An 11330-nucleotide genomic window follows, 5' to 3' on the forward strand; every position below is an offset into this window, starting at 1 on the left:
ACAGTGGAACAGAACTGAAAATGAACAAAACAAGAAAGAAAGAAAGAAAGAAAGAAAGAAAGAAAGAAAGAAAGAAAGAAAGAAAGAAAGAAAGAAAGAAAGAAAGAAAAAAGAAAGCAAGCTTTAGCTTTGACACAAAAAATTACAGCAGTCCTTGACATAACCAAAGATTCTTAATTTTTAAAACGCTTCCTTCTAGCAGTGACTAACCTTTCATTATCTGTGACAACACATCAAGTGAGCAGCAGTACAAAGGATGCATGTGATTTCGAAATGCCACAACTGAGCCAACTGCAGTCGCCCGCGTGTGTAGTATGGAGGCGTGACCAAAAAAGACTATAGGAAGCATGGGGCTTTATCTGTCTCACAAGGTACTCTCCCAGTCTCCCCTAGCAGAAGTTTGCGAAGTTTCTCCCCGCTTGAAAGTGCCCCCGGCGACAAGTATCCACCCTGTCCGAGCCTAGGGCCGTGGCATTCAAGGTGTTGAGTCACCGGGTACAGCGGCCGTGCGACATAAATATTATTTGATGACGGAGATCGTAGTGGCGCAGGTGCCAAAGTAAACCGCTGACAAAGATGACTGTGGTTTGACTTATGGCAGAAGAAAGTAGGGTCGGGGCTAAGGCACGGTTCCAGCCCTAAAGGGATTGCATTTTAAGTTTGAGGCAACTTCAAAGCTCCCCATGTGACATCTACGCACTCCTCGGCGGTTTTAACTATGACAACCAGGGCTTCCGGCGTGATTCCTTACAGTCGATCGAAATCTTCTCCCGCTCCCATTCCTTCCCCACCCTAGACTTCGTCCACCCCTGAGTCCCTCCACTGCCCCTTCCCTCCCCCGCCCTAGAGATGCTACGACTCCAGCGCTTCGCCATTCATCAACCGGTTCTCACCGGCAGCGGCCGCCGCGCGGTGACGTCCGCAAGGGGCGGGTCTCCGCCCCCGCTCGTCGGCGCTCGGCCTGGGGCCCCCGGCGGTGATTGGTGGCCGGGAGTTCACACGTCGTGCCGGCTATAAAACAGAGGGTTTGTGACGCAAGGGCGCCTCGGCGCGCGTATTGGCTCCCTGTACTGCGGGCCGGCTGGGCTACGCGCTCTCCTCGGAGCCGCTCACTGCATGGTAGAGTCTGGTGCCCCCGCCGCCGCCTGCAAAGCCGCCGCCGCCCCGCGAAGACCACCGCTACCCCCTGCCCTGCAGCCGCCGCCACCGCCTGTGTCGCCGCCGCCTCGGGACCGGCTGTATGATTAGGCCACAATCTTCAATGAGTAAACATATTCCTGTGAGTATCCGTCGCACAGCCGCCTCTGGGGCCGGGGCTCCACGGCCGGCCCCCCCATCCCCACCGTCGCCTTTGTTCGGAGCCCGGCGTCCGCTCCCCACCGCCCCAGCACGCAGTTCCGGTGGGTCCCTGGCAGGAGCGGTCCGGACTACGGGCCTGTGGCCGGCCGGTGGGGCTGGCTGCGGGGAGGCGAACGCTGGGGTCCACGGGGTTGCGGAGTGGCGGTTGGCTGCCAGAGGCACCGGCTTCCTCATCCCCGCCGAGCCGGGGACGGTGGGGGCGGTGCGGCCGGGCCTGCGCGGCGGGCGGGGGCGGTTTCGGCCACCGCAGCAGGCCGGGCGGGGCGGCACAAAAGCCGCTTTGTGACCGCCGCCTCCGCCCTTGGCCCTCGGGTCTGGCGCGCCTGGCCGGGGCCCGGCGGGCTCCGCGGCGTCCCGAGTCCCCTTTGTTTGGCCGAAAGAGAGCGGCCCGCCTGGGAAGCGGGAGACGTGGCCCGGGGTGGGGCAAGGGCTGCGCGTGTCACTGCGGAGCCGGATACGGGGAGGGTGCGGCGGCGGGGTCGCCACCAGACCCGGGCGGGCGTGGAGTAGGCGGGGCAGCGGGCGAGGCTGATAACGGTCTCGACCGGGAGGTCTCCGGGCTCGCGGCCCGGAGCGGGACAGGAGCCTGGTGCCGCCACCCCTGTGCTCCGCGGCCCGACCGGCGCCTCAGACAAAATGGCCTCGGCGTCCGCGCCTGACTAAAGGCGCGGCGCGAACCCGTGATTGCGGCGCGGAGAGGGAGCGCCGCGGGCGGGCCCCGGCGCGCACGGCCGCGTGTGCTGAGCTGCGGCCATCGGGGGCTTTCCCCGAGCTGCAGCCTTACGGGGGCTAGTGCGCAGCTCTGCTAGGTGAGGACACCGACTCCCTGCCCCGCCCTGCTCCCTCAGTCTCCACCTGGTAATTCGAGCTGTTCCGGATTTAACGCCCCACTTCGGGCTCTGGATAATGGGAACAAGTCGAGTCTTGTCCTTTCTCTGGGACAAGTCGGTGGAGAAATGGTCTGGGTCTGAGCGCCTTGGAAACTGCCAGGACTACTGTTGCACTGAAGCGAAGGAGTCCACGGCCGGGCACCAGTATGCACTTTCCCTGCCAATCTTTGGGGCCCTGGATGGCGCCTTTTAATAGGGGACTATTTAGAACTGTTCCTGAAATCCTTGGTGTAATGTGTTGTTGCCTGCTTTTGGCTTGTGGCAACGGCAGGCAACCAGAGCCAGAATTCTGAGGTTTATCTTCTGTCGGTGGAAGCCTTCTGCCATTCCAAGAGTATTAAGTTGTTATTTGCACTGTAGTTGGAACCGTCGACCTGCTTGGGATCCAGATTCTGAGGCAATGCTTCCTGTTATTCTTTTTATATGAATTTTGTTTGATGGCAGTAAATCGGTTGAAAACTAAAAGCTAGATCATTCCCATGCATTTCACATATGCTCTGTACCAGGTGCGTTACCTAAGATACAAGTAGATCTGAAACAAACTTTCCAACGAACTACTGGACAAAGTGGTCCTGCAGATTAATTGCTTTGACTGCAGTCTGACAGACCAACTTAAGCTTCTGCACAGAAACTGCTTTCTTCTCTCTGTGTATATTATTGTGATTATATGCACTGCTAGGTGGAAGGGGAGAGACGTTCCTTGGTATTTCTGAGCAGCCTATTGTGGATAGTTTCTCCTGTGGAAAGGAAATTGGTAATGAGGAAATGTCTTAGGCAGTAAGGAAAGGTGTTAGGTAGCTGTGGTGACTGCTATTTTGGTGGAAGTTCCCCCCCAGCCACTGGATGGCTCCACTAAGTGAATTATTTCTGTTGCTTTCTTTGCTCCCTGATGAAAGTTGCTTATATGAAGAGATGTGTCGAGACTCAGATGTGACGAGAATTTTAGCTGTTAAATGTAGAAATCGTGATGTGAAATACTGTCTTACATATTTGCTTTCAGTTGACAAAAGAGTATCTGGAAATCAGAATACCGAACTACACGGGTCATTGCACTTAACACTTTACAAAGATTCTTAAATTCCTTGTATGTCATGGAAAAGCTGCCAGAATCACTTTTTTTTTTTTTTTTCAATTCTAAGGAAATAATATTTAGGATTTGAGGAAAATATATAATTGAAATTATTTTCCAGATTACTGCAGTCTGTGTTTGCTGTAGTAGAGCAAAGTCCTTAATGGTAGTCACTAATGTTTTAACCCAGCTAGCAAATAGGTGAAGGAATAACCTCTGAGGGCTCATTTAAACAAATTTGGAATAATGAAAGTCCTCTTTCTTCTGGGACAATCTTGTAAGAAATGACTCCTGAGGCTAGTTCCTTTGTTTTGACAGGAAAAATGAACTGGGTTTTTGACTTGATGTTTCAATGATTTGCCATATGTGAATTCTTCAAAATGTAGCAAAGTTATTCTGGAGCCTATAACTGGCATGGTGCAAAATGCTATTTAAAGTTGCAAAATGAAAATAGCAGATAGATTGAATTTAATTTTAAGCCTTTTAAATGTTTAAATTTAGGAGAATCTTTTATTCTTAAAAGAATACATTTTATTGGGTAATTTGCCTTTGGAAATACATATAAAGTGTTTGAGGCAGTGCCTGGTACTTGGTGCTTTTATTAACCTATGAATTTTTCTTACTCCTGGCTTTACTCCTAAGCACACATGCAAACACAAGTCTTTTTTTTTTTTTTTAATAAATGTATATCCTTATGATACTTCATATAATAAGTTGATTGACTTTCAAAGACTCAGATAAGGAAAATCTGTTGAAAGGGAATTATTAGGTTGCTAAGAATCAAATGAGATAGTGTATCTGGAAGAATTTGAAAACTAGTTTCTGTTTTTCCTCTTAAGAACATATTGGTTGAGGGGAGCCGGGCTGGCTATGTCAGTTGAACGTGTGACTCTTGATCCTTAGGATTGTAAGTTTGAGCCCCATGTTGGTTGCAGAGAGTACTTTAAAAATAAAGGTTAAAACAAAAACAAAAACAAAACAAACAAACAAAAAATATATATATATATACACACACACACACACACACACACACACACATAGGTTGAGTCTTTAGAGGAGTAAGTAAACTATGCAAGAACTAACAGCTTCCAAACTTTTCATGAAGTTTACAATATGTAAAAATATTTTATTAGTTGGAAAACTCTACATAGAAAGCTGTTCGTAGGTAGAGCTTATAACAGTGTAAAGCCAATAACTATTTAAAATGAATAATTAATTGAAAAATACATGTAAGTGATATTGACCAAAGGTAACAATGGTATTTGAGGGTTTTCTGTTTTAGGGCAGTAATTTCAATTTAAAGTAATCTACTTGTGAATGCTTGTTTTATGGTTATTGCTTTAATCTGTAATCACTCTTATATTTTTGTATTTTCAGTAAAAGTTGAAGAGGTGGGTTGGGCCCATATTTGAAGGTAGTTGTGCACTTAAATACTACAAAAGTGTAACATATTCCTTTGAATTAGAAAACAATTTTTTTTCTCTCTCTTTTTTTCTTTTAAACAGCAGTTCTGTGGTGTTCTTGGTCACACATTTATGGAGTTTCTGAAGGGCAGTGGAGATTACTGCCAGGCACAGCACGACCTCTATGCAGACAAGTGAACTGTAGAAATTCATTACTACTCCACCAAGAAGCCCCCATAAGAGTGGTTAACCTGGACACAGAGTGTTGAATTGAAATCCACAGAGCATTTTACAAGAGTTCTGACCTGGATGGGGTAAACCTCAGTGCACTTCCTTTCTGTTGCCTCAGTATTACTGGATTGAAGAATTGCTGCTTCTTGTTAGGAGGTTCATTTCATTTCCCATTACTCCCAACTTCATACTCAAAGCACTGAGAATTTCAAGTGGAGTATATCGAAGTAGACTCAGTTTCTTTGCATCATTTCTGTTTCAATTTTTAAAATTCTTTCATAACCTTATTGAGTGTTTTTAACAAAATTAACATGGCTCGAATGAACCGCCCAGCTCCTGTGGAAGTCACATACAAGAACATGAGATTTCTCATTACACACAATCCAACCAATGCGACCTTAAACAAATTTATAGAGGTAAGGTTTGATACTCTTATATTGATTACAGTTTGGTGGTGGGGCTTTTTATCTAACAAAATATTAGTTTAGAAAATTTTTGTTTGGAGCGGGGCGCTTGGGTGACTCAATCAGTTAAGTGTCCGACTTCCACTTAGGTCATGATCTCACAATTTGTGAGTTTGAGGCCCCTGTCAGGCTCTGTGCTGACAGCTCAGAGCCTGGAACCTACTTCGGATTCTGTGCCTCCCTCTCTCTGTGCCCCTCCCCCACTTGCACTCTGTCTGTCTGTCTGTCTCTCTCTCTCTCTCTCTTTTAAAAATAAATAAATGTTAAAAAGAAAGAAAATTTCTGTTGGTATAACTGCAGTTCAATTCCCAGAAATGAAATATCAGGTTTTTCCCTTTAGGTTATTTTTTACATCTAAAGAAGGACATGTACTTGAATTAGTTTGGATTTATAATAAGATAATTTAGTTGTTCATGCCTCACAGTTTGCTTATTTAAATTTCCGTGAGGGTGGTATAACAGTATGGTTTTCACAAGAAATTTATAGGAGGAAGGCTACCACGTAGACATTTTTCATGTATCTGCTTAGCCTAATGACTAATATCATAACCAAAGTTAGCTTATGTTTTGGACCCTATTTGATGCTTAGAAGCCAATTTTTAGCTACCAATTATAATTAGTAATAATGGATTATGAGTCTTATACCCTGTAGTTTTAAATGATGTTGGTTTTTTTACACTGTAGTTTCAGGATTTTAGAGTCTTTGAATTTACTTCTAAGGTTCTAAATTACAGTATGTACTGCAAATGAGCAAAAGTTTAAGGAACTAATGTAATCATGTCAGGTCAGATTACTTATAGTCATGAGTGATTCCTTTGGGTTCTATTTTATTTATCTTTGTCCCTGAATTGCTTCTAATCCTCTTTTGGTAGTACTTGATCTCCATCCAGCTTGTGTTACCATGACTATAAACAACTTCCATGTATGAAGGGCCATAGGATTTTTTTTTAACGTCTCATTTGTTAAAAATATGTGATGTTTAGTATTTCCCCTTTTTTATGCTGCTCTGGTATTGTCACTTAAAACAAGATTTCACTTCCCTATTAAACATACCTAGGTTATATTAGTGATTCCATGAATGAATTTCTGTTAACTAGCAATACCTGTTGGACAGTTGGTGAGCAATAGTAACATTGTTGTAAAGACTTATTAAGTGTGTTTTATGTATGTTTTATCCAGGAACTTAAGAAGTATGGTGTTACCACAATAGTAAGAGTATGTGAAGCAACTTATGACACTACTCTTGTAGAGAAAGAGGGCATCCATGTTCTCGTAAGTATATAATAGTTCCTATGTGTTTATGATACTGTGCTACAAAAAAAATGACCGACTTCAAAATGCCTAATTTTTTTAAGTTATTACAAGAGAATGCATTATCTTAATTTCTAAATAAAGGTGAAAGCTAAGTAAAGCTTTTTAAGTTATTACAAGAGAATGCATTATCTTAATTTCTAAATAAAGGTGAAAGCTAAGTAAAGCTTTGAAGTAATGAGATCTTTACAAAGGTTCAGCACTTATTTGCATTTCATTGACAGTAGGGTTTCATAAAACACATGTTTAGACATATTAAAATGCTTCTGAAGACATTGGAGTGTTAGAAACTTAGAATTACTAGTTTGGTATTTTATTAAAAAATCTAAACTGTTTAAATATTCTTTTGACTTAGGATTGGCCTTTTGATGATGGTGCACCACCATCCAACCAGATTGTTGATGACTGGTTAAGCCTTGTAAAAATTAAGTTTCGTGAAGAACCTGGTTGTTGTATTGCTGTTCATTGTGTTGCAGGTCTTGGGAGGTAAGAGAATTTCTTAAATCCGTTTGATGGTATTGGTCTTAATTCTAGTAAAAACTTGCTTTTGATTCCAGTAAAGACTCCGTTATCATTTTTTGAGTCATTTTGCTTTGTTATGTTACATATTAAAACTAAAAAGTAGGTGGGGGTGTCTGGGTGACTCAGTTGGTTAACCACCCAACGTCAGCTCAAGTTTGTGGGTTCAAGTCCCGCATTGGGCTCTGTACTGACAGCTCGGAGCCTAGAGCCTGCTTCGGATTCTGTGTCGCCCTCTTTTCTCTGCTCCTCCCCTGCTCATGCTCTGTCCCTCTCTGTCTTAAATAAGTAAACATTTTTTTAAAAATTTTTTAAAAAAGATAAATGAATGTAACTATAATGTATTCCAGTACATTATTCCAGTCTGGAACTAACAGACACTATAGTTGTAATTTACACTTGTCTCTGTGGGCACAATTATTTACAGAGTTAATCGTGTGTGCTAGGTTATATCAATGGTATTAGAGTCATGGTCCAAACTTATTGCGAAAAAGAACTATGAATCATTTCTAAGGTAATTTGCATTGCATATGGTGTGCTTTTGATAGAGTGCTTGATCCTGAATTCTGATTCAATGAGAACTCCTTACCCAGTAATACCAAAATATTCATGTCCAGATTTGTGCATCACTACCACTGCCCTCCATGCCCTGCACCAAAAAAAAAGTTCTATTCTAGTGGAGGGAAGTAAAATGAACACTGATGGCCCAGTGATTGGGGGGCAGGGGGGTTAAAGCAAACATTTGCAGAAGATCTTTAGGAGAGGAGTTCGTGACCTTTAAAAACAATTTATTTTTTTTTTTAATGGAATATACTTTTCACTGCTTGGAATTCAGGAAAAAATTGTCTGCATTTATCAAGATTTACCCTCCTAAATTTTTTCAAAATTGCCCTCCAATAATACAAATGTTAATTTCTAGACTTATTTGCAACAGTTCAAGGCATATTTCATTTTTGGTTCCAGGTAAAAATCTGGGTTTGGTAGGAAAATGCTGATACTTTATTAATTTTTTAACATGAAGTCAAGATTTATTATAAGGTATTACATAGGAAGGGTAGTAAATTATAGTACTTTTGGATTGGGGAATGTTTGGAGTATTGAATTTCCTAGGATTTTATTTTTTTTTTTAAGTGATTTACCAAAATTCTTACCTTACCAGAGCTCCAGTGCTTGTTGCCCTAGCATTAATTGAAGGTGGAATGAAATATGAAGATGCAGTACAGTTCATAAGACAGTAAGTGTGTAATGAATTTTTTTTCATCATTGTTAGTGAGTTTAATTATATTACAATTTTCCCCCACGGTCCACCTAACCATTAAGTTCATTTTTAAGACAGTATTAAAGCCAGGAAATAAAGATCTTACCTTTTTTGAATTTCATGTAATTGTTCATATTACAGAGGTTCTAATCCAATAAATTTGTCTTTTTTTACACCTCATGTAAATGGATATATAAATTTTGACTATTATAACTAAACACCCAAGATTTTGAACTTTTTACTACCCTTTTTTCATTTACACATGTATGCCTATCCATATTTCTGCATTAAGTCACAGCATACTAATCAAAAGATTAATTGCCACAAAAGAGATAATAATTAATTGCCTATAACATGGTAAATGGAAATACAGAGGGATTTTGCTTTAGTTGCTTCATCTTTTGTTTTTCTCCATCCAGAAAGCGGCGTGGAGCTTTTAACAGCAAGCAACTTTTGTATTTGGAGAAATATCGTCCTAAAATGCGGCTGCGCTTCAAAGACTCCAATGGTCATAGAAACAACTGTTGCATTCAATAAAACTGGGGTGCCTGATGTCATTGCCTTGGAAGTGGAACTTGAAACAGGACCTAATTTGTCATACATAGTAGCCAACGTGTTGGCTTAGTGAATAAGTCTAATGAAGCTTCCATAGGAGTATTGGAAAGCAGTTTTATCAGGCCACAAGTTTGATGGAATTGCAACCTCTATGCTTGGGTTACGATCAACCTGTTTTGGACACTTAGCAAAAGATTCTTGCTGTTGAACATTTAAAATGTGCTTATCGCTTGTACCAATTGACCGTTCCTGAAATCATGCAGTATTGAGTTATGTCTTTAAATCTATTCCCATGCCAGAATCTTATCAATATATATGAAATTTAGAAAGATTAGGTGCCAAAATACCCAGCACAATACTTGTATATTTTTAGTGTTATACAGAACTAAAATCCCAGGAACTATGAACACTCTGGACCTTATGTGGTTTATTCCTTCAGTCATTTCAAACATAGAAATTAGGGCCTATATGGTTATTTGCCTGCTCACTTTATGTTTACATCTCCCACATTTGTACCAGTATACATCAGGTTTGCTCGACCTTTTTTTTTTTGGATTTTTACCAAGTCTTAACAATGATTGTTTCATGTCTTTCTACAAATTTTATTTTGTGCTGTTAAGGAAAACCTCCATTTTGAAAATCTACATTGTACAGAAGCACATGTCTTTAATGTCTCCAGACAAAAAAAGCCTTACAGTTAATTTTAATGTTTGCACTTTGGGGTGCAACTTACAGGGAGGGCCTGAAAAAAAGAATGGGAGGGGGCTATTAAGTATTTTTAGTAAAATGTTGCCTTTGTCTTGTGCAGAACATGTAGAATATGCTCTTTAATTTAGTAAATATTTTTTTAAAAGGTAGAGATGCTTTGTTGTAGCTAAAACAATTCTTAATCATAAAATTTCTGAAATTCTTGTATTTTTTTTCTTATCTGAAGTTGTTTACCAACTTATTTTTGTTTGAAGTGTGATTTTTTTTCCTTCTCTTCCCAACCTCTCTTGCAAAAAAAAAAAAAAAAAAAAGTGGGTTTCTGCTAATGAATTGAGCAGACATCTAATATTTTATATGCCTTTTGAGCTGTGTAACTTAATATTTGGATACTTGATAATTTGTTTTATTATGTAATTGATAAAATGGTGATGTGTATTAATGTTAGTTCAACCATATATTTATACTGTCTGGGAATGTGTGGTTATAGTTCTGTGGGAGAAATAATTTGTCAGTGTTCACCAGCTTGTAAAAATCTAGTGCGAGAGCTTAAACATCTAAATAAATAATGAAATGCATTTATCATCATTGAAATTGTTTGGCTTAAAGTTAACTTATTTTGTAGAAAATGATATAAATGAAGTATGCTTCACTTAGTGCCATTTGAAGTATGTCCTCTTTTTTTTTTCCTTTAACAAATGAAGGATTAAATGAAGTTGACATTTAGTAAGCTCTTTATAGATACAATTTGTTAAGGTCGTGAGAACTGCTTAATATTAAAAAATACTTTCCATTATAGACTTTCTTTTTTACAGGCTTAGTACACTGCCAACCAGTGTGCTATCCTGAATTAAACTAGAGGAAGGCCTTAATTTGAAGCTCAGTTCCAACAATTAATAACTGGTTTTGAGCAACTTCTGAGCCGGTTTATCATTTACAAATAATAGATCCCTTTGTAGGTTTTGATATTTGAACATGAGTATCAGGCACATGAGGGATTAATAAATGTTAAATTTCTTTCAATAATCTAAAATGCTTCTTTTGTATAGCTCATGTTAATCTAAAAAAGGACAGATGTCCTTATTTGAACTTTTTTTTTAAATAGTTACAACTGAGTAAGATTCAAAAAGGTACTCCACATTGTGTTTTAAAGATTTTGCTTCCATCTCTTCATGCCAGTTTAGCACCATTCTTGAAACTTAGAGCCAAGGCAAAAGGAATGAGGGCATCTCTGGGGACCCTTAGTTCTTTATATCTTTGATCTTTTGTAATTGGGGCTAGTTATTTAGCCTGGCTTTTTTGGTTGTTTTGTTCTTTTTTAAATACAGTCTACCTTCAAGATAATTTTGTGTAATTGATAACTAAATGATGATTGCTTTCTCATATAGCCCATAAAACAGCATTTGTTTATTGAGACGAGGTGGCATCATGGTTAATGAAACATCTTGAGTTTGAAACATTGTTGGTTTGTAGTATTGGATTGTATATATATGGTGCTTAAAATCAATTTATAAACCTCATCTGTAAGTATACAAATGATGAAATTTGCTTTTTACCCAAATACTTT

General features: G+C 40.3%; 1 protein-coding gene across 5 annotated transcripts; it reads left to right on the top strand.

The window, feature by feature from the left end:
* The first annotated feature begins 1029 nt into the window (after positions 1 to 1029).
* PTP4A1 (protein tyrosine phosphatase 4A1) lies at positions 1030 to 10341 on the top strand. Of its 5 annotated transcripts, none has more exons than XM_045498661.1 (6): positions 1030 to 1279; positions 4824 to 5368; positions 6595 to 6687; positions 7082 to 7212; positions 8405 to 8479; positions 8927 to 10341. In XM_045498661.1, the coding sequence occupies exons 2-6, from the start codon at positions 5264 to 5266 to the stop codon at positions 9126 to 9128; spliced, it is 606 nt and encodes a 201-aa protein (XP_045354617.1). In that variant the 5' UTR covers positions 1030 to 1279; positions 4824 to 5263; the 3' UTR covers positions 9129 to 10341. The 5 variants fall into 5 exon arrangements, with proteins under 5 accessions (XP_045354617.1, XP_045354613.1, XP_045354614.1 ...); XM_045498657.1 differs by having other exon boundaries at positions 1032 to 1279; positions 8923 to 10341; XM_045498658.1 differs by having other exon boundaries at positions 1032 to 1279; positions 4827 to 5368; positions 8923 to 10341.
* Positions 10342 to 11330: the final 989 nt, after the last annotated feature.

The sequence above is a fragment of the Leopardus geoffroyi genome, chromosome B2, assembly GCF_018350155.1.
Source record: "Leopardus geoffroyi isolate Oge1 chromosome B2, O.geoffroyi_Oge1_pat1.0, whole genome shotgun sequence".
NCBI classification, from domain to species: domain Eukaryota; kingdom Metazoa; phylum Chordata; class Mammalia; order Carnivora; family Felidae; genus Leopardus; species Leopardus geoffroyi.

Bases quoted from the DNA above. Each gene is read 5' to 3' on its own strand.
- PTP4A1 (XM_045498661.1), top strand. From the start codon at position 5,264: ATGGCTCGAATGAACCGCCCAGCTCCTGTGGAAGTCACATACAAGAAC. The intron at 7,213-8,404 runs GTAAGAGAATTT...TTACCTTACCAG, and splicing joins TGTGTTGCAGGTCTTGGGAG to AGCTCCAGTGCTTGTTGCCC. The intron at 8,480-8,926 runs GTAAGTGTGTAA...CCATCCAGAAAG, and splicing joins GCAGTACAGTTCATAAGACA to CGGCGTGGAGCTTTTAACAG.